Here is a 23,437-nt window from a genome sequence, read left to right on the forward strand (position 1 = left end):
TCTTGTTCCTAGAAATGTCAGCCTTGTTCCTAGAACTGTCGTCCAGGTTCCCAGAACTGTCACTCAGGTTCCAAGAACTGTCAGCCTGGTTCCCAGAACTATCAGCCTGGTTCCTAGAACTGTCAGCCTGGTTCCCAGAACTGTCAGCCTGGTTCCCAGAACTGTCAGCCTGGTTCCTAGAACTGTCAGACTAGTTCCTAGAACTATCAGCCTGGTTCCTGGAACTGTTAGTCTGGTTCCCGGAACTGTCAGCCTGGTTCCCGGAACTGTCAGTGGTTACATAGGATGTAAGCAAAAGGCCATCCTCAAAATGGATTGCTTTGCCATGATAAATTTGGAACATATACAGTATTAGAACATGTCCCTCTGAAAAGCATGGTACAGCTGAAGTCAGAAGTTTACATACACTTAGGTTGGAGTCATTAAAACTCATTTTTCAACCACTCCACTGGCAAGTCGGATAGGACATCTACTTTGTGCATGACACAAGTCATTTTTCCAACAATTGTTTACAGACAGATTATTTCACTTATAATTCACTGTATCACAATTCCAGTGGGTCAGACGTTTACATACACTAAGTTGACTGTGTCTTTAAACAGCTTGGAAAATTAGAGAAAATGATGTCATGGCTTTAGAAGCAGAGCTCGTGCTGCTAGGCGACCTAAACTGGAACATGCTTAACACCCCAGCCATCCTACAATCTAAACTTGATGCCCTCAATCTCACGCAAATTATCAATGAACCTACCAGGTACCTCCCCAAAGCCGTAAACACGGGCACCCTCATAGATATCATCCTAACCAACTTCCCCTCTAAATACACCTCTGCTGTCTTCAACCAAGATCTCAGCGATCACTGCCTCATTGCCTGCATCCGTAATGGGTCAGCGGTCAAACGACCTCCTCTCATCACTGTAAAACGCTCCCTGAAACACTTCAGCGAGCAGGCCTTTCTAATCGACCTGGCCGGGGTATCCTGGAAGGATATTGACCTCATCCCGTCAGTAGAGGATGCCTGGATATTTTTTTTAAATGCCTTCCTAACCATCTTAAATAAACATGCCCCATTCAAGAAATTTAGAACCAGGAACAGATATAGCCCTTGGTTCTCCCCAGACCTGACTGCCCTTAACCAACACAAAAACATCCTATGGCGTTCTGCATTAGCATCGAACAGCCCCCGTGATATGCAGCTGTTCAGGGAAGCTAGAAACCATTATACACAGGCAGTTAGAAAAGCCAAGGCTAGCTTTTTCAAGCAGAAATTTGCTTCTTGCAGCACTAACTCAAAAAAGTTCTGGGACACTGTAAAGTCCATGGAGAATAAGAACACCTCCTCCCAGCTGCCCACTGCACAGAAGATAGGAAACACTGTCACCACTGATAAATCCACCATAATTGAAAATTTCAATAAGCATTTTTCTACTGCTGGCCATGCTTTCCACCTGGCTACTCCTACCCCTGTCAACAGCACTGCACCCCCAACAGCAACTCGCCCAAGCCTTCCCCATTTCTCCTTCTCCCAAATCCATTCAGCTGATGTTCTGAAAGAGCTGCAAAATCTGGACCCCTACAAATCAGCCGGGCTAGACAATCTGGACCCTTTCTTTCTAAAATTATCTGCCGAAATTGTTGCCACCCCTATTACTAGCCTGTTCAACCTCTCTTTCGTGTCGTCTGAGATTCCCAAAGATTGGAAAGCAGCTGCGGTCATCCCCCTCTTCAAAGGGGGGGGACACTCTTGACCCAAACTGCTACAGACCTATATCTATCCTACCATGCCTTTCTAAGGTCTTCGAAAGCCAAGTCAACAAACAGATTACCGACCATTTTGAATCTCACCATACCTTCTCTGCTATGCAATCTGGTTTCAGAGCTGGTCATGGGTGCACCTCAGCCACGCTCAAGGTCCTAAACGATATCTTAACTGCCATCGATAAGAAACATTACTGTGCAGCCGTATTCATTGATCTGGCCAAGGCTTTCGACTCTGTCAATCACCACATCCTCATCGGCAGACTCAACAGCCTTGGTTTCTCAAATGATTGCCTCGCCTGGTTCACCAACTACTTCTCTGATAGAGTTCAGTGTGTCAAATCGGAGGGTCTGTTGTCAGGACCTCTGGCAGTCTCTATGGGGGTGCCACAGGGTTCAATTCTTGGACCGACTCTCTTCTCTGTATACATCAATGAGGTCGCTCTTGCTGCTGGTGAGTCTCTGATCCACCTCTACGCAGACGACACCATTCTGTATACTTCCGGCCCTTCTTTGGACACTGTGTTAACAACCCTCCAGGCAAGCTTCAATGCCATACAACTCTCCTTCCGTGGCCTCCAATTGCTCTTAAATACAAGTAAAACTAAATGCATGCTCTTCAACCGATCGCTACCTGCACCTACCCGCCTGTCCAACATCACTACTCTGGACGGCTCTGACTTAGAATTCGTGGACAACTACAAATACTTAGGTGTCTGGTTAGACTGTAAACTCTCCTTCCAGACCCATATCAAACATCTCCAATCCAAAGTTAAATCTAGAATTGGCTTCCTATTTCGCAACAAAGCATCCTTCACTCATGCTGCCAAACATACCCTTGTAAAACTGACCATCCTACCAATCCTCGACTTTGGCGATGTCATTTACAAAATAGCCTCCAATACCCTACTCAACAAATTGGATGCAGTGTATCACAGTGCAATCCGTTTTGTCACCAAAGCCCCATATACTACCCACCATTGCGACCTGTACGCTCTCGTTGGCTGGCCCTCGCTTCATACTCGTCGCCAAACCCACTGGCTCCATGTCATCTACAAGACCCTGCTAGGTAAAGTCCCCCCTTATCTCAGCTCGCTGGTCACCATAGCATCTCCCACCTGTAGCACACGCTCCAGCAGGTATATCTCTCTAGTCACCCCCAAAACCAATTCTTTCTTTGGCCGCCTCTCTTTCCAGTTCTCTGCTGCCAATGACTGGAACGAACTACAAAAATCTCTGAAACTGGAAACACTTATCTCCCTCACTAGCTTTAAGCACCAACTGTCAGAGCAGCTCACAGATTACTGCACCTGTACATAGCCCACCTATAATTTAGCCCAAACAACTATCTCTTTCCCAACTGTATTTAATTAATTTATTTATTTTGCTCCTTTGCACCCCATTATTTTTATTTCTACTTTGCACATTCTTCCATTGCAAAACTACCATTCCAGTGTTTTGCTTGCTATATTGTATTTACCTTGCCACCATGGCCTTTTTTGCCTTTACCTCCCTTCTCACCTCATTTGCTCACATTGTATATAGACTTGTTTATACTGTATTATTGACTGTATGTTTGTTTTACTCCATGTGTAACTCTGTGTCATATCTGTCGAACTGCTTTGCTTTATCTTGGCCAGGTCGCAATTGTAAATGAGAACTTGTCCTCAACTTGCCTACCTGGTTAAATAAAGGTAAAATAAATAAAATAAAAAAAGCTTCTGATAGGCTAATTGACATCATTTAAGTCAATTGGAGGTGTACCTGTGGCTGTATCTCAAGGCCTACCTTCAAACTCAGTGCCTCTTTGCTTGACATCATGGGAAAATCAAAAGAAATCAGCCAAGACCTCAGAAAAAGAATTTCAGACCTCCACAAGTCTGGTTCATCCTTGGGAGCAATTTTCAAACACCTGAAGGTACCACGTTCATCTGTACAAACAATAGTACGCCAGTATAAACACCACGCAGCTGTCATATCATTTAGGAAGGAGACGCGTTCTGTCTCCTAGAGATGAATGTACTTTGGTGCGAAAAGTGCAAATCAATCCCAGAACAACAGCAAAGGACCTTGTGAAGATGCTGGAGGAAACAGGTACAAAAGTATATATATCCACAGTAAAACGAGTCCTATATTGATATATCCTGAAAGGCCACTCAGCAAGGAAGACGCCACTGCTCCAAAACCGCCATGAAAAAGCCAGACTAAGGTTTGCAACTGCACATGGGGTCAAAGATCATCCTCTGGTCTGATGAAACAAAAACAGAACTGTTTGGCCATCGTAATGACCATCATTATGTTTGGAGGGAAAAGGGCTTGCAAGCCGAAGAACTCCATCCCAACCGTGAAGCATGGGGGTAGCAGCATCATGTTGTGGGGGTAGCAGCATCATGTTGTGGGGGTGCTTTGCTGCAGGAGGGACTGGTGCACTTCACAAAATAGATGGTATCATGAGGCAAGACAATTCTGTGGATATATTGAAGCAACGTCTCAAGACATCAGTCAGGAAGTTAAATAGGTCTTCCAAATGGACAATGACCCCAAGCATACTTCCAAAATTGTGGCAAATGGCTTAAGGACAACAAAGTCAAGGTATTGGAGTGGCCATCACAAAGCCCTGACTTCAAACCCATAGAAAATGTGTAAGCAGAACTGAAAAAGCAAGGAGGCCTACAAACCTGACTCAGTTACATCAGCTCTGTCAGGAGGAATGGGACAAAATTCACCGAACTTACTGTGGGAAGCTTGTGGAATGCTACCCGAAACATTTGACCCAAGTTAAACAATTTAAAGGCAATGCTACCAAATACTAATTGAGTCTATGTAAACTTCTGACCCACTGGGAATGTGATGAAAGAAACAAAAGCTTAAATAAATAATTCTCTCTACTATTATTCTGACGTTTCACATTCTTAAAATAAAGTGGTGATCCTAACTGACCTAAAACAAGCACTTTTTACTAGGATTAAATACCAGGAATTGTTAAAAACTGAGTTTAAATGTATGTAAACTTCCAACTTCAACTTTATGTCTTAAAATACAAACAAACTGAAGGAGGGTTTATGTCTGTGAAAAATTAATTACAGTTATGATGAAAACTAAATATTAGGATTCTTTGTGCGTTAAACTTATCTGTCAATGCAGAATTCTGTAAATGGCCAAATAGGCATACAGCAGCTTTTTGAATGATATTGTCAACACACGTGGGGTGATTGACTGTTATCCCTGTGTGTGTATCTAAGTCTTAAACACTGCTCAATCTTACAGTGCAGATGAATAATTATGTTGTAGCCTCAACATGCAGTGTTTTTACCTCAGGCTAGATAGAGCTCCTCTTTGGAACAGTCTGCAAGTGTGAGCAGCAAGGATGCCTACAGCAAATGCTTGTGTTTTAAAAGACTTAAACCATTGGGAAGATGCTGTTTTACGAAAAACCACATGAATGTCATTCCGTTACAGAAAAATGATGCAGACTTTAAGGCACAGCAGAAAGATCCATAGGTTGTGAGTGCAAATCCCAGGTGGGGATTATTAGGGATTATTGAAAAGTCAGTACTAAATCATCAGGTCAAATGGAATCATACTATCATTGATTAAAGATGTTTTACACTATTTTAGCTGAACAGCATAACACTTACCTTGAAACCCCCATATAATTTAATTCCCTTACTTGTTGATCTGAAGTTTTCACATGTGAAAAAATAAAGAGAGACGTGAAGTCAGTTGTTCACATGTATTACATTTAGAGTTCCCATGTGCAACTTGAAATACTTTCCCCGGGTCATTATGCTACTGATACTGTGGCAGTCTGGTAGTGAATAAAGATGCTTTTTAAAGGGAACTATATGGAGTTGTATAGGGAGTTTCTTGCCTCCGGCCGCACTTCAGTTACATGGTTTTTAGTATAAATCAAGACTGAAATAAGTCCTGTTTTCTCAAACATTGCAGTGCATATTACTCAACTATTTGTTTCCCTGTTTCTGTTTACCCTGTTTCTGTTTACCCTGTTTCTGTTTACCCTGTTTCTGGTTACATGTGATCTTATGTGAAGTTAATGTGATAACATGTGACAACATGTAAAAGCAACATGTGATAACATGAAACTACACATGTGAAAACAATCGTGTTTTCACATGTGTTTTTTCATGTTAAGTAAAAGGTTAGCTTCATATGAAGTAAAAGTTACAACAAAAATTGCGAAAATCAAACTGTCACATGTGAAATAGCATTCACATGTGAAAAACCTATAAAAAACCCCCACATTATTCTCCTCACATGTGAAAGGGTGGTGGGTGTTAACAGGTGAACTCTATGGTTTCACATGTGAACAACTGACCTCACATGTCTCTTTTCTTTTACATGTGAACATTTCAGCTCAACAGCTTTTTCCCATTTTTTGTTGTTGTAAGGGAATGAAATGACATGGGGCATTCAACGTAAGTGGTTCCCTGTTCAGCTATATCTGTGTAAAATTCTGACAATATGACTCCATTTGACCTGATCACTTAGTACAGGCTTTTACAATATGACCCCACCTTGGATTTGAACTCAAAACTTGTGGACGTGGGGAATGCTGCTCGCATTTCACTACACATTGATTACCTACAGTATAATACATCTTTGCACTTAGTAAAAGAGTGCCGTCTCCACTGCCATTTTACTTATCAGTTAATCTAACTATTCTCTCATCACTGATTTCTATTACTTATTTCATCAATTTGAGGGTTTTCTGTATATTTGTCTATTGTTGGTGGGGCATATTATTCTGTTTCCATGTTATTCCTGAATCTCTATGATAAATATAATACTTTTTCTTGAGTGTATTTTTAAAAAAAAGGCTGAGATTTACTTAAGTCCAAAGTGTAGGAATACAGGTGAAATCTGTCATTGACACAGACATGGTAGACGTAAGACAAAGATTGGAATGCCGTGAATCAATAGGTTTTGAGTCCAAATCCCAGGTGAGGACATGCTAAATAATAATTACTGTGTAAATAAACATACACAATGTAATTGTGTGTCAAATATTTAAGTTGTGACCACTGTATGTTAAAAGTGCTGTTTGAGTCTGTATCTTAATGAGTCCTGTGAAATTGTGAAAAATACTCACGTGAAAATTTGAATCCACATGTGAAAGGTTATGTAATCATGTAATCCAAAATCACATGTTTTAATATGATTTCACATGTGGTTTTTCCGTGAGCAAAATGCATTTTTATATACACTAAAGTGGCTCCGTGTTCTGGGTTATTTTGCCTGTAGGCTTATTTGCACAATGTAGGCTAACATCAAGTTCTCTCTAAGGTCAAAAAAATAAATAAGGTCAAAGTCACATGACAACAAAGAGAGACTGATTCACAAACCAAAACAACACAAACAAAGAAGCAATACAAGTAGTAGCAAGTACTAGCAGATTGGATTATACAAATGTTTAATGTGCACAGCGTGATGTGAGATTGTACAGTAAAAGCAAGGGAAGGAAAAATTCAATTTGAATATAAAAATACATATGACCTTTTCATCAAGTCAAAAAACGAATTAAATCAAGCAACGTGCTAATATTTACCATCTTCACAGACAGCAGGTAGACAAAAGCTGAAAGAGTCAAAGGAGACATCCCAAAATTGCACCATATTCCTTAGTGCACTACCTTAAAACAGGTCCCATGCTGCGCTTTGGTTAAAAGTAGTGCACTATATAGGAAATAGGGTGCCATTTGGGATGCAGACAAAGTGAGATTCATGTCAGTATAGAACAAAAACATGCTCCCATTCGTTGTCAAACAGCAGTGGTCTCAGGGGAGGGAGACCGGTTAGCTGATTGTCCTTGTTTGGTGGTGTATGTCCACAGCCAACAAGCAGAACGCTACACCAGACCAAACTAGTCAACCAGGGACTTAACTCATCCAAACTCATTTGGGGAAAAAACAAAATAGATGATATATGACAATGCTACTCAACTTGTGCATACATTGGGCAAGGCTAGCATAAAACAACAACATTGAAACACAACTTAAAACAAAAGTTCTTCATCTTCAGAAGGTGTAGGAATTAAAAGCTATGGTTATTTAGCTACAGCTACCACAATGTGTATCAACATACAAGGTTCAATCCTGCTGTCCATTTTAGAAGAGAAGAGACCTCAATGGTATAAAAAAAGATCCTAAGGTGTGAATGTATTAAAACAAAGATCAAGTGATATTTCTCCCGAGATTCAAATTCAAACTTAAAAAATATTCTCGGTCACATAGAAACAATATGAAAACTCTATTTAAGACCTGGCTGTTGTCATGGAATTTAGTCTCTCTGGCTTGTAGTAGAACTGGAGCTGAATGTTGATGGAGAGAGTGATTATGATGTCATGATGTGGCACTGGGCTGAGGGCAGGGCAGGCTCTGTGAGTGAGGTTGTCCTATAGCTGTGTGTCTGTCTGGGCGTATAGACTGACAGCAGTGTGTTCGTTGGCTCGGTGGCTTTGTGGTGGGGTGGCGGTGCATGCAGAAACAAGGGCAGGTTCAGTGTTTCAGACTGGGAGGCAGGGCAGGCATGGGGGAGGGGGGTGAGAGAGGGGGTCAGTGGGGGTAGGGGGGCTGAGGGGGAGGGGGAGGGGAGTTGATAAGGTTTTGGGTATAGGATTTTGTGCTGTGTCAGGTGGGATTTGTCTCTCAAAACAGCGCAGCGGGACAGGCACAGGGATATCCCCCCCTCTCTCCCTCCACCCCACCCAAACCATCCCCCTCCCAAAAAACAGGCCCCAAACACACAAACCCAGCAGAGTGGACACCAACATCCATTATATGAGCCTATCAATCAATCAATTAATTAACTTACCAGTCATTCAATCAATACCCCCTATTAAACAAGCTATAATCAGAGAGGGTCACACAACATTTTGGAACAATGGAAGGAATGGATGGGGGGGGGGGGGGCCTAGCGTGATGCTCTTGCAGTGATAAACAACGCTAACAAATACAGAATAAAAAAACGAAAGAAAAACAAACAGAAAAACAAAGAGCCCAAGGAATGACACACAATGTAATCCTGTGCCCCTGTTGGTTAAACCAGCACTGGAGAGAGAAACCATTGTTGTCTAGGAAGAAAGAGAAGCAGGGCCAGATGCTCTCTATTACTTGGTCCCCTTACCTCCAACATCCCTACCACAGCACTGGAAATGTCTCACCTCTTCTTTTAGCAGAAGTTGTTTCCTCTCTTTTCTTTTTCTTCTGGTTACTTCTCCCCCCTTTCAATCTGTGTTAGTTATGGTTTCCACACCTCCCCTCCTTATTCCCTTCCTCCCTTCCTCTTCTTCCTCACTTCCTCGTCTTTTCTATACCCCCTTGGTGGTGCTGATGTGGATGCTGCTGAAGCACTTGCCCATGGCTTCGAACAGCGGGTCGCAGAATGTGTGGACGCAAATGGAGTAGACGCGGCTGACACAGTGGATCTCGATCAGATAGCTCTTGACACACGGCACCACCGCCCAGATGTGAATGAAGGACAGGATGGCGAAGAAGATGCCCCAGACCAGCGCCAGTGGGATGCCCACCAGGGCAGTGAGGAGACGGTAGCACCAGTACTTGGTCACTGTGAAGGTGGTGAAGCTAGCCTTCCACACGCCGTCGAAGCTGTACGTGCCTGCAGGCTCTGCGATCACATCCTCAAAGTCCACCTGACAGGAGAGAAGAGTAATTGTTAAAATCAAGGAATCAGCAATGATTCAATTAGACAGTCACTCTCAAAGCAACAAAAACTGATGAACAAGATTTTAAAATATGAAAACAGCTGTTGCCCTCCCATACATTTGTGCCCCTGTTCTGAAGTTACACAAGTACTAGAAATATTACAAGAGATGTATGTCTCCTCAGTGACTGGTACGAGCAGTCAAACGAGGTCAAACTACCCTCCCTCCCACCCTCCTACCCCACCCTTCACAAAACATTTTGTGATTGCTACACATGCTGCATGAGGCCCTCCTACTCTTTCTACCCTCTTAAACCATCTCTTCACATTCCTGACAGACACTGATACACAAGACAGAGACACATACTGTAGAAGTGTCTGAATCAGATGGCAAATAGCCAGCACCCTATTCCCAAGATAGTGCAATACTTTTGGTCAGAGCCATCAACCTATTCCCAAGCAGTGGTTTTGGTCAGAACCAGCCAGCACCCTATTCCAATTCAATATAGGAAATGCTGTGACATTTCAGACACTGCACAGTTCAGTTTACAAGGCCTGTCTCTACCCTGGAGTTCTCTGATACAGTTCAGTTTACAAGGCCCATCTCTACCCTGGAGTTCTCTCTAACACAGTTTAGTTTACAAGACCCTTCTCTACCCTGGAGTTCTCTCTAATACAGTTCAGTTTACAAGGCCCGTCTCTACCCTGGAGTTCTCTCTAATACAGTTCAGTTTACAAGGCCCTTCGCTACCCTGGAGTTCTCTCTAATACAGTTCAGTTTACAAGGCCCGTCTCTACCCTGGAGTTCTCTCTAATACAGTTCAGTTTACAAGGCCCTTCTCTACCCTGGAGTTCTCTCTAATGCAGTTCAGTTTATATTCACCACCTAAGAGCCTCCAAGATCCTGTATTAAAGTCCTCCCAGCTACAGTATATGTGGAGGTCTCTAGTACCTACATGAAATAAAGAGAAGCCGGATGGGCCCCAGTGAGGTAAACCATGACATGTATTTATTTTTAGTGTAAACAGACTTCTCAGGCGATCGATGGGTTTGCGACGTGCCTCCCAAGTACCCATGACCTCATACACGTTTTAGTGCAGATTGTAAAGTGGAAAAACACACACGCTTACTCTCTCTCTTTCTTTCTATCTATCTTTTTCCCACTCTCTCTCTCATACTACCAATCGCACTACCCCTCTCTTGTTCTCTCTCTCTTTCTCCTTTACTCTCTTCTTTGCTACCAAGCCCATGATACAGCAAATATTTGTTTTACAGTTACTTATTGCATGTGTGTTTTGTCTGTGAGAGACGTGTCGCTGTCAGAGGGTTTAACATCACCTGTGTCCAGCGCATTTTCAAGTAAAAATGCATTTTCAATATCAAAATAGGTCTTTGTTCATTTTGTTCAGTAGCCAATCCTTCCAGCTATTACTGTGTACACAGGGGACTTGTTTAGTTTGCTAAACTAAACAGGCTAAACTTATAGGATAAAATAACAGTTGGTGGTGAAGCTCTTTAATATAAATCTCATCATTCTTTACGCTGCAAACCCCAGCAACATCCATTTCATTTTCCAGAGCCATACATCTTGAGTACTGTATTGTACAGAGCCTTTGGAAAGTGTTCAGACCCCTTAACCTTTTTCCACATTTTCTTACATTACAGCCTTAATCGAAAAGGGATGAAATAAAATACATTTCTCAGCAATCTACACACATTACCCCACAATGACAAAGCAAAAACAGGTTTTCTAGAAATGTTGGCAAATTTATTACAAATAAAAAACAGAAATACCTTATTTACATAAGTATTCAGACCCTCTGCTAGTGCATCCTTTTACCATTGATCATCCTTGAGACGTTTCTACAAATTGATTGGAGTCCACCTGTGGTAAAATAAATTGATTGGACATGATTTGGAAAGGCACACACCTGTCAAATAAGGTCCCACAGTTGACAGGGCATGTCAGAGCAAAAACAAAGCCATGAGGTCAAAGGAATTGTCCGTTGAGCTCCAAGACATAATTGTGTCGAGGCACAGATCTGGGGAAGGGTACCAAAAACATTCTGGAAGAAGTTGGAAGAAGTAAATGGAAGAAGCTTGGAACCACCAAGACTAATCCTAGAGCTGTCAGTCTGGCCAACCTGAGCAATTGGGGGAGAAGGGTCTTGGTCAGGGAGGTGATCAAGAACCCGATGATCATTCTGGCAGAGCTCTGGTTCCTCTGTGGAGATGGGAGAACCTTCCAGAAGGACAACCATCTCTGCAGCACTCCACCAATCAGGCCTTTATGGTAGAGTGACCAGATGGAAGTCACTCCTCAGTAAAAGACACATGACAGCCCGCTTGGAGTTTGCCAAAAGTCACGTAAAGACTCTCAGACCATGAGAAACAAGATTCTCTGGTCTGATGAAACCAAGATTGAACTCTTTCGCCTGAAAGCCAGGCTTCACGTTAGGAGGAAACGTGGCACCATCCCTACGATGAACCATGCTGGTGGCAGCATTATGCTGTGGGGGTGTTTTTCAGCGGCAGGGACTGGGAGACTAGTCAGGATTGACACAAAGATGAAGTACAGCGAGATCCTTGATGAAAACATGCCCCAGAGCACTCAGGACCTCAGACTGGGGCAAAGGTTCACCTTCCAACAGGACAACAACCCTAAGCACACAGCCAAGACAACACAGGAGTGGCTTCGGATACAAGTCTCTGAATGTCCTTGAGTGGCCCAGCCAGAGCCCGGACTTGAACCCGGTCTAACATCTCTGGAGAGTCCTGGAAATAGCTGTGCGTCCATCATGACAGAGAAAAGTACAGTCACAGCTTGAGAGGATCTGACGAATATGAGAAACTCCTCAAATACAGGTGTGCCAAGCTTGTAGCGTCATACCCAAGAAGACTCGAGGCTGTAATCGCTACAAAAGGTGCTTCAACAAAGTACTGAGTAAAGGGTCTGACTGCTTATGTAGATGTCATATTTCAGTTTTTATATTTAATACATTTGTAAAAAGAAAAGAAAATAACTGTTTTTGCTTTGTCATTATGGGTATTGTGTGTAGATTGATGAGTAAAAACTCCCAGATTTAATAAATTTTAGAATAACAAAATGTGGAAAAAGTCAAGGTGTCTGAATACTTTCCGAAGGCACTGTCGGCTCACAGACACAGCTTCCATCACTTCGATGGAGAATAAATGAGAGGTCTGTGTAGAATGGTTCTGATGAGGGCTGTCAGCAGCTGAAATGTAACGTTTCATTATTTTTTTTAAACTACAAAGCTTTTAAATTGTAAACGAGAGTGCCTATGTTTTTCTAAAGCCCAGTTTAGAAAAACATAAATATAAGATAAGGTCCCATTTTTTTCAGCCAGTTGTTATAACTTTGCTATGGATGATTGAACTATAGTGGACAGAGAAGAACATTCTTCATTAGAAACACCCCTAGGTAAGATGGAGGGAAGTATATTCTTTCTTTCTTCTTAATTTGTTGGTGGGCAAGTCATGTTTGGCTAGATAGATACAATGTCTCAGCACCTATCACCCCTTTAGGGATTTGGCATACAGTATAACAAACTAGTTCTCAGGGACAACATGTGAGCAGTCTGGTTGGCTGAAATCTGGAGATGGACCTGTAATATATTTTTCCATTCTGTCCCTAGAGTGCTGAATGCCTCAGTTCAGTGTTTCCTCCACCATTGTGTAAGTAGGGCAGTCCATCCCTACTTAGCTCTGTTTGCCCCCACCTAAAATAAATAATTTGGCTTCAATTGATTTCAACTGAAACTGTTGCTGAATAAATTAGCCCTGAATGTTGATTTGGGGCCTTTGTTTACACCCCGCCTGGACAATCTAAGGGAAACCCTGCCTCAGCTTGTCCATTAAGCCTGAATGTCTTCATTTCCCAATATAATGTACCTCCCGCCTCCCTCAGGGAGTCCCGGCATTCTTGAGTTTGGCAGGGAGATGTTAACTAGCGGCTGGTTAGCGAGCCGATCGCTGCTGTCTGCATTGCACAGTGTGGCCGTGGGTATGTCTGCTCAGCTTAGATTCAGCCCCATCGGGGTTTAACAGAAGGCTGCCTGGCCATAGGCTATATAAAGAACCAGGCTTTATGAGAGGAAAATATTCTATTCCCAGGGCAAACTCTCCAAACTCTGCATGGATTTCATTGATGGTGATTCTTTGATGTGACCGGTTGAGGGAGTTCAGCTGCCGAAATTCCAACTATAAGATCTACTGGTCCACATGGTTCTGCAGAAGGAGAGAGAGTAGTGTGTGTGTGTGTGTGTGTGTGTGTGTGTGTGTGTGTGTGTGTGTGTGTGTGTGTGTGTGTGTGTGTGTGTGTGTTCCCTGTTCTGCATAATAGCAGTATAGTTAGGGCACCCCAAACACACACCTCCATTGACGACATTTAGAACTCCAAACCTCTATAGCCTGGGAGGAAACATGTGATTTCAGATGATTACACTAGCGGTCTGTAGATTTGATTAAAAGAGCAGAATCATAAGGCTGTATTCTATTCTGAGCATACTGGAGAGTCTGACTCACTGTCACAATGGGTTGGTAGGAAGCCAGAGAACGAGACAGAGAGAGAGAGTGTATGGTTCACTGTTCATTTTTTATTTAAAAAAAAGTTTATTTCACTCTTGTTTATTATCTATTTGACTTGCATAAATATATGTTTCCCATGCCCAATAAACCCCTTTGAATTGAGAAAGGGAGAGAGAGAGAGAGAGAGAGAGAGAGAGAGAGAGAGAGAGAGAGAGAGAGGGAGAGAGAGAGAGAGAGGGGATTACTGCAAGACAGGTAAAAACATTTTTTTACAATTATCTCTACTTTTATCTAAATTGTGTGGGTAGGGTTCCCTGTTACCATTAACATACAATATTATATTTTTATAAGAACGAACTTATTGAAATGAAATGGAGAAACTGCACACAAGGAGGGAGACTAGGAGACAAGGATGAGAGCTTATTGTTTATTTCACTTTTGTATATTATCTACTTCACTTGCTTTGGCAATGTTAATAACATATGTTTCCCATGCCAATAAAGCCCCCTGAATTGAATTGAGAGAATGTGGTCATTGCTCCCTAGTTGACGCATCCCTGTGAATTGCAGAGAGGGAGGGAGAGAGACAAAGGGGGATATAGGACAGAGCAGTGGGAGGGGGAGGAGAGGGGAGAGAGAGGGAGATCCTTTGGCTTGCCTGCTGCTGCAGCTACTTGGGTGTTTCCCAGTTTTATGAAGGCAAAGTTCACTACTTCAAACGGCTGACCCTCTCCCAGTGGTAACTGACTCTTTACAGATGAAACAATAACCCAGCTGGACATGAGGATAGACAGACAGTCTATGTCCCAAGTGGCACCGTATTTCCTATGTAGTGCACTACTTGTGAACAGGCATATGATGCCATTTGGGACACAGACTCTGACTGTGTCACCTGAGCCTTTCTGTTCCCACCAACGCATGACGTCAGCGAGGGTTTCTCTCAACAAATTCATAGTTTACATAAACACAAAATGGGCACAGTGTGGTTGGAGTCTACTTTGGAAATAAGTTTGCTCTGCAATAACGCACTCACTGAATATGAGGCACGTGTAACTATAAAACAAGGACTGTAAGAACATTTTTGTTAAAACAACAGAAAATTCGTGATGTTTCCTCCATTCCAAAACTGGAGCAAGGATGTTCAACTAAAGACTACAGCCGCACCAGCAAAATAGGCAAGAGACGCATGTGTTGAGGCCTTCACAAACCTAATCTGATCCATGTAAACCATTGTAAACTGGGGTCATGAATCCGAAAAACTCATAGTATAGTCTACACACGAGAATGCCATACGATCCACCAACCACTACTTTGGTACGCGCGCAGCTTACTATGCATATGTAGCAGCTCCTAGCCTGCCCAGTAATCGTGCGAGTGACAATTTCCCGTCCTCCTGGGTATATTATAATGGGAACATTCATAATATAATATAATGTACAAAACCAACTCACATGCAATATTGGAACTGAACTAGTTGTAGTCTAAACCACGAGTTGATTAAAAAAACTGTATAATAGTATCAAACCAGTCTAATAAATAAAGTAAATTAAAGGATCCAAAGTGAAATCTTACTAGGCGAAAAAAAACCATGAACAATTATTTCCCTTCATGGGTAAATATACCGTCTACGGACTCACCTTTACAACGTCGTCGTTTATGTGCTTGGGGTCCCGGTTCACCAGGTCGATCTCTTTTGTATGGACATCCTGCATCGTCTTCATCCCGCTCATACTGTCATTATCCATGTCTTTGTTATTAGGTTTATAAATGTTCCCTTGTTTTCTGATGAACGGCGAGTGCAGAAATTCCTGTGGGTCCGGAGGTGAAGAAGAGAAGCGTTATAAGTTTATAAGTTAGTGGAGAGACGGGCAGAGAGGCAGAGAAGGTTGACTTGACCGGAGCGCACCAGAGTTAGCAGCCTGTCCCAGCCTGAGATGGTTTTAAAAGAGTAGCACCACACCCCTCAATAGCAGAGATCCGTTTCTCACCGCAAGGGGTCATCTCCAAGCGCTCACACAATGCGTGCGTAAAGATCGTTCGGCTGGCCATTCTCTTTAAACGCAGAACCTTTCTCACATAAGGCATCAAAAGCGTATATCCACTAATGTAAACTGTCATCAACTTTTAATGGAAATTGCATTTTCGATTGACTTAGTCTAATATAATTAACGATCTAACCAAAACTTTGACAGACATCTAAGTGCGCACAAAATGTGTGTTTCAAGTGGATTAAAAATGAAACAACGTACAGAATCTTAGAAGCGTAGGCTAGTTAATAAATAACTGTAAATGTATCATGCCCGTGCTAATGGAGACGAGAGGGGCTTGCACATTTGCCCAGTAGGAGTGGGAGTAACGTTCACAACTAGGTGCCAAAAAAGATTGGCAACTAGTGCTTTGGAGTTAAAAATGTTCCAGTTTCCCAATCTTCCAAGGGCATGTTCAATAAATGTCACAATGAGAACGAGCCAGAGAACATGTGTTGCTCACAGATTATTCAATATCCATAATGAAAGTATAAATGCAGTAAAAAACAAAAAGTGTAAAATAAAAAGTTGGATTGTGACAGGATACAGAGTCCAAAAGAAAATCTTACCTCGTCAGTTTCGCCGTCCTTGAGTCCGCCAGTCATGCTGTCCCGCGCCTGAAGTGCTAACACACCCGTTTGTTGTTGAAGCAAGACCGTGTCAGCTTAACAGGGGGAGCAAATGAACAGGAGGAGGCGTGGGGACTGTTTGTTAACGACTTGGGGGCTCCTCCGGGGATTTACCAAATCCTATCGCTTATCTTTACGTTGCGCTCATTGAACGTTAAGGCGCCGGAGAGACCTGAGTGAGAAATCTCGGCGTGCCTCTGCATGGACTTAATGAATGCTCGTCTTATTCATTCAGTAGTCACCTGTTTAGACAAGCAGTGCAGCGGGCTGAGAGTGTAACCCGTCATTAACCTACTGCTCAACACATTACGAAGGAGCTAGTGGTGGAGAAACTGACCTGATCTGTTCAACTACTAAGATTATGTTTTCAATTTGGCCTGTGTGTGTACTATGTCTCGTTTCTGCTGGCTGCTGTCGTTCCTGAATAAACTGAGAGATTGGTATCCCCCAGCCCTATGCTCTGTCACGATTATGAACCTGTTCTGGTCATGGTGGTCTGTTCCTTTATCTGATTCTCTGCTCAGGGAAACAACTCAGCTTGGTTTGGAAATGACATCAGTCCCAGAGACATAACAGTCATGTCAGGGGTACTTTCAGCATGTGTGCTTGTGTGTGTATGTGTGTGAAAGAGTTTATGGAGGTTGTAATTGGTAACCTAGGCTACACAGTACTGTCCCTCTTCATTGCAGAACTCTGTCACTAGAAGTTGACTGTAGCTATTCTCTAGGGAAGAGAACCAGATCAGTGGGAATCTACTGCAGAGTTAGCTAAGGTCTAGACTATGCAAAAAGTCTGTGTCCAGTTTTCGTTTATTAAAAGGTTCTTTAATGTCCCGAGGGGAAAACTGTACTGCTGTATGCAAAAAAGGGAGACAGCTGCTTTTTCTTATCAGTCATGTATCAGTGCTATTTGTGCAAGATAGATGGTTCTGGAAAATATGCCTTCTGGCTCCAGATCACACAGTGAGTACCCAAATGTAGAAGAAAGAAGACCCCTTCCTCTTGTCTTTGGCATCAGGGAACAGAGAGAAGTAGATGAATACACTTCACATTAGACTGAAGGCCTGTAACCAGGGGGATAACCGTAGGCAGAAGGTACATGTGTTGACCCAGATACATTGAAGGCTCATAAGTCAAACAACTCATAAATCTGGGGAATTTCCCTGGACGAACGTTGTAGAACCATCATCGCAGTATGGAATATTTTTCACATTCTACCGAATCAGTAGAATGTTGTCTGTGTGTAAACCTGCAGATTATCATTATATAATATTCTTCCAAGTCAGTATTGTGCTGTGTGTAAACCTGTAGGTTATAAACTGAGCCCCAGGTCATGCGCCATAGGCCCACAGGCAGAGGCAGCTCTTCTCCTCTCTATATAGGATTGTGTCTTGTGCAATCAGACCAGCTCAGTTAGTAATTTATGACTTTTCTCTGGCACTGAGACTGAGAAACATTACCCTAGCCCTCCTGTCACAGTTCGCATTACCTTCTATGACAGACAGACATAGCAATACTCAGAACATTTTAGAAATAAGAATCTTTATTTGTGAAGAAAAGGGTCATTTTTGGTACTTTACACAAATCAAAGTTTGTTGAGCAGAATTAGAATCATATCGTTGTCCATTTTTACTACATTGTTTCATCTCATTAAGAAAACCTCCAGCCTAAACTCAACACCGATACAATCCCTCCTGCAATTTTCTCTCGGTAGAGAAGAACCAATTCAGCCAAGTACAGACATGGCCTGTGAACTGTCTTGCATTACAGCCGAATGATTAGAAGTCACTGAGAGAACCGCTGCGCTTGATTGTCCCTTTCTTGCAGTCAAATGACAAACTTGCCCTCTAGTGGCCTCATGGGTGGAATGTTATTAATCGTTTTTATAATTTCATAATGAATAAACATACATTTATTTTATAACAGAAAATCCTGTGTTTCTACGTCAAATGATTTTGTTGTTGATATTTTAGTCTTCTGTGATGTAAGTAAAGGCTAATAATGGGATACATCCCATGAATTAACACATTCCAACTCTATATCTGACATGGTACAGGTGTCTTTTTTAAGCCCATAACCACATGTGTGAGGTATACCTTTGTTTCAAAGTAGATTTGTTTAAGACTACCAAGAAACACTCAGTGTGACCCTGATTCAGCACACTGCAGTAAAAGGTGAAACAAAGCACAGGGTCTTGTGTGAGTCCTATTATTGATATGAGCTGCGAAAAACTGGTGGCACCATCTGCCAGATATTTCTGTCAGAGATCTGTCTGTAGAGATTCTCTCTATAGTTGGGTTTGGAAGTAAAGCATGCACGCTAGCTACTACTAGCTGCTAAAAACAAACTCAGCAGCACCTACACTCTTAGAAAAAAGGGTTCCAAAAGGGTTCTTCGACTGTCCCCATAAGAGCACCCTTTTTGTTTCCAAGTATAACCCTTTTGAGTTCCATGTAGAACCCTCTGTGGAAAGGGTTCTACATGGAACACATAAGGGTTCTACCTGGTACCAAAAAGGGTTCTTCAAATGGTTCTCTTATGGGGACAGCTGAATAACTCTTTTAGGTTCTAGATAGTACATTTTATTTTTTTCTAAGAGTGTAGGCCATGTACCTGACAAGTGTATCAAGGCTTCACTCAATAGAATTAACTGGAGTGTATTCACCTCATTATCTTAAGGAACACAAGCAGCAAGTTCTGTCCAGTTTTTTCATGACTTCAATCAAAACATGGACAATCATGAAACATGACAAATGTGCGTGGCATATAAATAGTAAGTTAGAGAGCCAATACTCGTGTTTCATATTATATTGGACATTTAGTCCACTTCTTGTTTAAATGTATATAACTGTCTTAGGTTTTTACCGTAGGTTTTTTAGGGACGGTTTCCCAGACAGAGAAAAGCAAGCGTAATGGAGACAAAAAGGAAGCTTAATAGAGAATTTATAGGCTTAATCTATGTCCGGGAAACTGCCCCTTAGTATAAAAGCTAACGCCCAAAAATATATCCAAAGCACTGCGAGATCAACACAGCAGTAGCAAAATAAGGCTGCACAAGTATGCAATAAGCTGCATCCCAGAATCTTGGATCTATGTACACTCTATTACAGAAAACATATGAAGCAATTCATTCATTCAATTTCCAGCTGAATTCTCTGCTATATATACACATCACATAAAAAGCAGAAACTACACAAATATTACATGTCTGCTGCCAGGGATGGTATGATGCCTTATCGTCAAAAAACATGTTGCCCTGATCTGATCGAATATGATTAAAACAGTTCTTTAGAATCAGAATCAGAACTATGGAATGACAATAATTTGTTTTGGTCACAAATGCAAAATGGTCCTTTTGGCAGTATACATAAAAACCCTTTATAAAGCTGGACACAATAACTTCTATAAACATCAAACCTTATTATTAATCTTTTGTGAAATTCCAGATGATATAAATGATCATGTTGGATCATGTTATTACCCAGATGGTGTCATGGTGTTGTCTAAGGGAAGTTTACCCCAATCAACCTTTATGACTACTTAAAAACATACCATTACTTTACAGGTAGCCGTTAGCCTTCTTATAAATGATTATATCATAATTCTAGCAGATATTATGGAGTGTTGATGTTGGCTTTATAAAGAGCTTATATATTTCAACACAAACAAGAGTAAAGGATATCTTATTTTTCCACTTAGACATATGTCAAAAAAAGTTATAGCCTTAAATAAATCCTTTTTAAGTCTCTCTCATCCGACTCCCTGCTTTCCCCCCTCTGTGCGTCTTCATGACAGGGAAGGAAAGCCCCTATCAGTTGTCTGTGGTCTTGACGTGAACTGATGACAGACACCGGCCCATACTGTGGAAGAGAGGGGAGACGAGCATGTCTGTCAGGCTGCTCCAGACCACCTGGACAGAGGGCAGCGCCATTAGGCAGCTCCGCACCCCCGGCATTAGCACCCTGAAGGGAGGAGAAAAGGAAGGACCACAACAACAGGTTCAACTGTGCATCACAAACATGCAGTATTCTTCCAGTGCACATCGTGTGTAGTCGTGCATAGCTATTACACATACGTATATGTATTACATTACGAGAAACCTATAACCTTGAGTTTAATATCAAGTGCATGAGAAAGCCAAGTTGTGCTTGTTACAGACCGCAGAGTACCTCTTAACATGCATTCAACACACAGCCTTCTTCATCGTCTTAATTTGTCCCTTTGGGATATTCATAATCGTAAACAGTTAATGCAGACTTTCATGAATGCTTGTAGCCTGCAATATGTATTAAGGCTAGGGAGTGTGTTGTTATCAATGTGCCTTTCTCTAGTGCCACTGTGTCTTGTAACACTCAGCCAAACCCCAGCCATCTATTGACCAGACACAGGGTCAACTATTTGCTACAGTTGCCATTCCACCCTCTATTGATTTCTGCCTATGTCACCAACGCCATATTTACATTGCTTATCCGCCATAAAAGCTGTGACAGACAGTGCCGACTTACTCTTCCTCGACACAATAACTGCGTACCAAATTGCACCCTATTTTCTATATAGTGCACTAATTTTGACCAAAGAACTATGGGCCTTATGGGTGCCATTTGGGTTGCAGACAATGGCTTTTAAGCAAAATAAATTATGTAGAGAGACTGAGACATTGAGACATGGAGAAACTAGTCCAGAAACTGTATTAAAGGTCAGATGAAAGTTTCTTTGTGACATGCCCACAAAACAATGCCCAAAACAATATGTAGCCTATCTATTCTAGTGGAATGTCCCACTCTCCTCAGAAAATAGGCCTACGGTGCTGCAAGGCAGACTAGAATGCCAACTGTCGGGCAGGGGTTATGGGGGCATTTTTCCACTACTACTGGAACACTGCATTCCTCCTAACTTTTTATACAGTGCCTGACTTTTGGTGTTGTTTCAGCAAGTAGCCAGCCTACTAAGTGGCTCTCAGGCAGTTTGTGAATGTAAGGAGTTGCACGATATCCCTGCAACTTAAAGGAAAATACCATTCAAAAACTATCTTTTGGTATTTGTTTTCATTCGACCACTGTTGCTATAGCAAAACACATCATACTGCGACACTTTCTGACTACTGAAACAAATACCAAAAGATAGTTTTTAAGTGGTATTTTAGGCACCTGTGTCCACTGGCACGCAAATAGTACATCATGGAAAATAGCCCTATATACCTGCATATGGAAAGTTTACCAAATAATGACCAAAATCAAGTTAAAACACTTCAAACTTCTTCACAGTTTTACCCTCCCTATGATGTGAACTAACTAGCTTATGTTAATGTCAATATACCAGCTTAACTGTGCAAACTGACACGCAGTATACCACCCTCTCTGTCATCAATGGGACAAAACATTTAGGCAGCATAACAGGCAAAGGAAACATTGGCCCTTGGCCAAGCAAAGAAACAACAAGATAGCATGTGATGTTCATACCAAATATGAACACAGCTGAAGACCCCGAAGACAATACCAAGGATAAACGCCATGGGCACAGCAAGGATGGTGGTCAATATTAGGTAGAAGCCATATTTGACCAGTTCGAAGACAGCGTGACTTCCTATCCATACTTTGTCGAAGCTGTGGCTCGAACTGGGCTCTGCTATCACATCGTCAAAACCAACCTGTGGAAGGAGACATCTTGTCAGGAATCATTCATTCATATACCCATCTGTCACCATATGTCCTGTAAAATCACAAACAAACAATCAGATGTTTTTGAAGTGCAGCCAGGTCTCATAGACTAGATGTAACATAGTAAATGAAAAATCCGAAACACACACATTGGTATGATATGTTACATTTGGTATGTTTAAATAAGACAGATGGTTACTTAAGGCAAAAACGAAAATTGGGTGTTTGGTTGGGGTGGATGAGTAGGCGTATAATGCAAATGTCTAGCAACACAAAGGTTACAAGTTGGAATCTCATCCTGGACAACGGTTAGCTAATTAGCAACTTTTCAACTACTTACTACTTTTTAGCTACTTTGCAACTACTTAGCATGTTAGTTAAATCTTCCCCTAACCCTAACACTAACCCTAACCTTCACCCTAACCCCTAGTCTATCTAGAAATTGTAACATATCATGTGTTTTTCAAACATTTTTTCAATTTTACAAATTCGTAACATATAATATGAATTGTAATCCATAACATATAATAAACAATGGGTGACGGACATCCACAAATTAACAAATGAATACACAAATTAATACATAGGAAACGTGACTTAGATTTACGTATAGAATAATCCGAAATGCTCTGAGACCAGGTTGGTTCAGGAAATGGATGGATAAGAAAACTACAAATGAAAACTCACAGCCAATTTATAAACTATACTCATAGGCAAAAGCAATGATTTGTGCAGCTATTACGCATGCACAGCATACAATGTTGTTATTAGTTTATTACTTATGGCAAAGTAACAATGACATAATGAAAGTATCGAACTATGGCTTGATATAGGCATATCCACATACTGTAGTTTACTTTGTGAAACCCGAAACGCACGGTGTGCTGATACACTGATAGGGTAGCTTACCTTTAAGTGCGCGTTTATGTCATTGGGATCTCGGTCTGGAATCGCCGCATATACTTTGTCATTTTTCGACAGAATCGGTTCGATTGATCTGTTAAACTCGTCCTCGTCCATGATAATGCTCGTTTCGTAATTCACCTTTTCGAGACCCATTTTCACTTGACAGTCCTGCGACGCGGTGAGCGGCGTAGAGCTGTCGTTGGTCAGAAGCTGGGAGCGCTCTTTGCATTTGGAAC

At 41.8% G+C, this 23,437-nt stretch overlaps 2 protein-coding genes across 2 annotated transcripts in view; both read right to left on the reverse strand.

Annotated features, from left to right (window-relative positions):
* Positions 1 to 7,171: 7,171 nt before the first annotated feature.
* Positions 7,172 to 17,004, reverse strand: cav1 (caveolin 1). The gene is made up of 3 exons (XM_021576628.2): positions 16,580 to 17,004; positions 15,621 to 15,791; positions 7,172 to 9,425 (listed from the first exon to the last, which is right to left on the reverse strand). The coding sequence occupies exons 1-3, from the start codon at positions 16,613 to 16,615 to the stop codon at positions 9,084 to 9,086; spliced, it is 549 nt and encodes a 182-aa protein (XP_021432303.2). The 5' UTR covers positions 16,616 to 17,004; the 3' UTR covers positions 7,172 to 9,083.
* Positions 17,005 to 18,161: 1,157 nt separating this feature from the next.
* cav2 (caveolin 2) overlaps positions 18,162 to 23,437 on the reverse strand; it is a 5,504-nt gene continuing 228 nt past the window's right edge. The window contains exons 1-3 of the mRNA XM_021576637.2: positions 23,205 to 23,437; positions 22,098 to 22,285; positions 18,162 to 20,600 (exon numbers count right to left, since the gene is read on the reverse strand). The exon at positions 23,205 to 23,437 is cut by the window's right edge and continues 228 nt beyond it. Of these exons, the coding sequence (XP_021432312.1) occupies positions 20,450 to 20,600; positions 22,098 to 22,285; positions 23,205 to 23,437 (572 nt within the window). The 3' untranslated portion in view covers positions 18,162 to 20,449. The remainder of the gene's footprint in view (positions 20,601 to 22,097; positions 22,286 to 23,204) is intronic.

Source organism: Oncorhynchus mykiss, chromosome 2, assembly GCF_013265735.2.
Source record: "Oncorhynchus mykiss isolate Arlee chromosome 2, USDA_OmykA_1.1, whole genome shotgun sequence".
In the NCBI taxonomy this organism is placed as follows: domain Eukaryota; kingdom Metazoa; phylum Chordata; class Actinopteri; order Salmoniformes; family Salmonidae; genus Oncorhynchus; species Oncorhynchus mykiss.

Coding starts and splice junctions, on each gene's coding strand:
- cav1 (XM_021576628.2), bottom strand. CDS start 16,615: ATGACTGGCGGACTCAAGGACGGCGAAACTGACGAG. Junction 15,792..16,579: donor AGGACGGCGAAACTGACGAG/GTAAGATTTTCT, acceptor CCGGACCCACAG/GAATTTCTGCACTCGCCGTT. Junction 9,426..15,620: donor TAAACGACGACGTTGTAAAG/GTGAGTCCGTAG, acceptor CTCTCCTGTCAG/GTGGACTTTGAGGATGTGAT.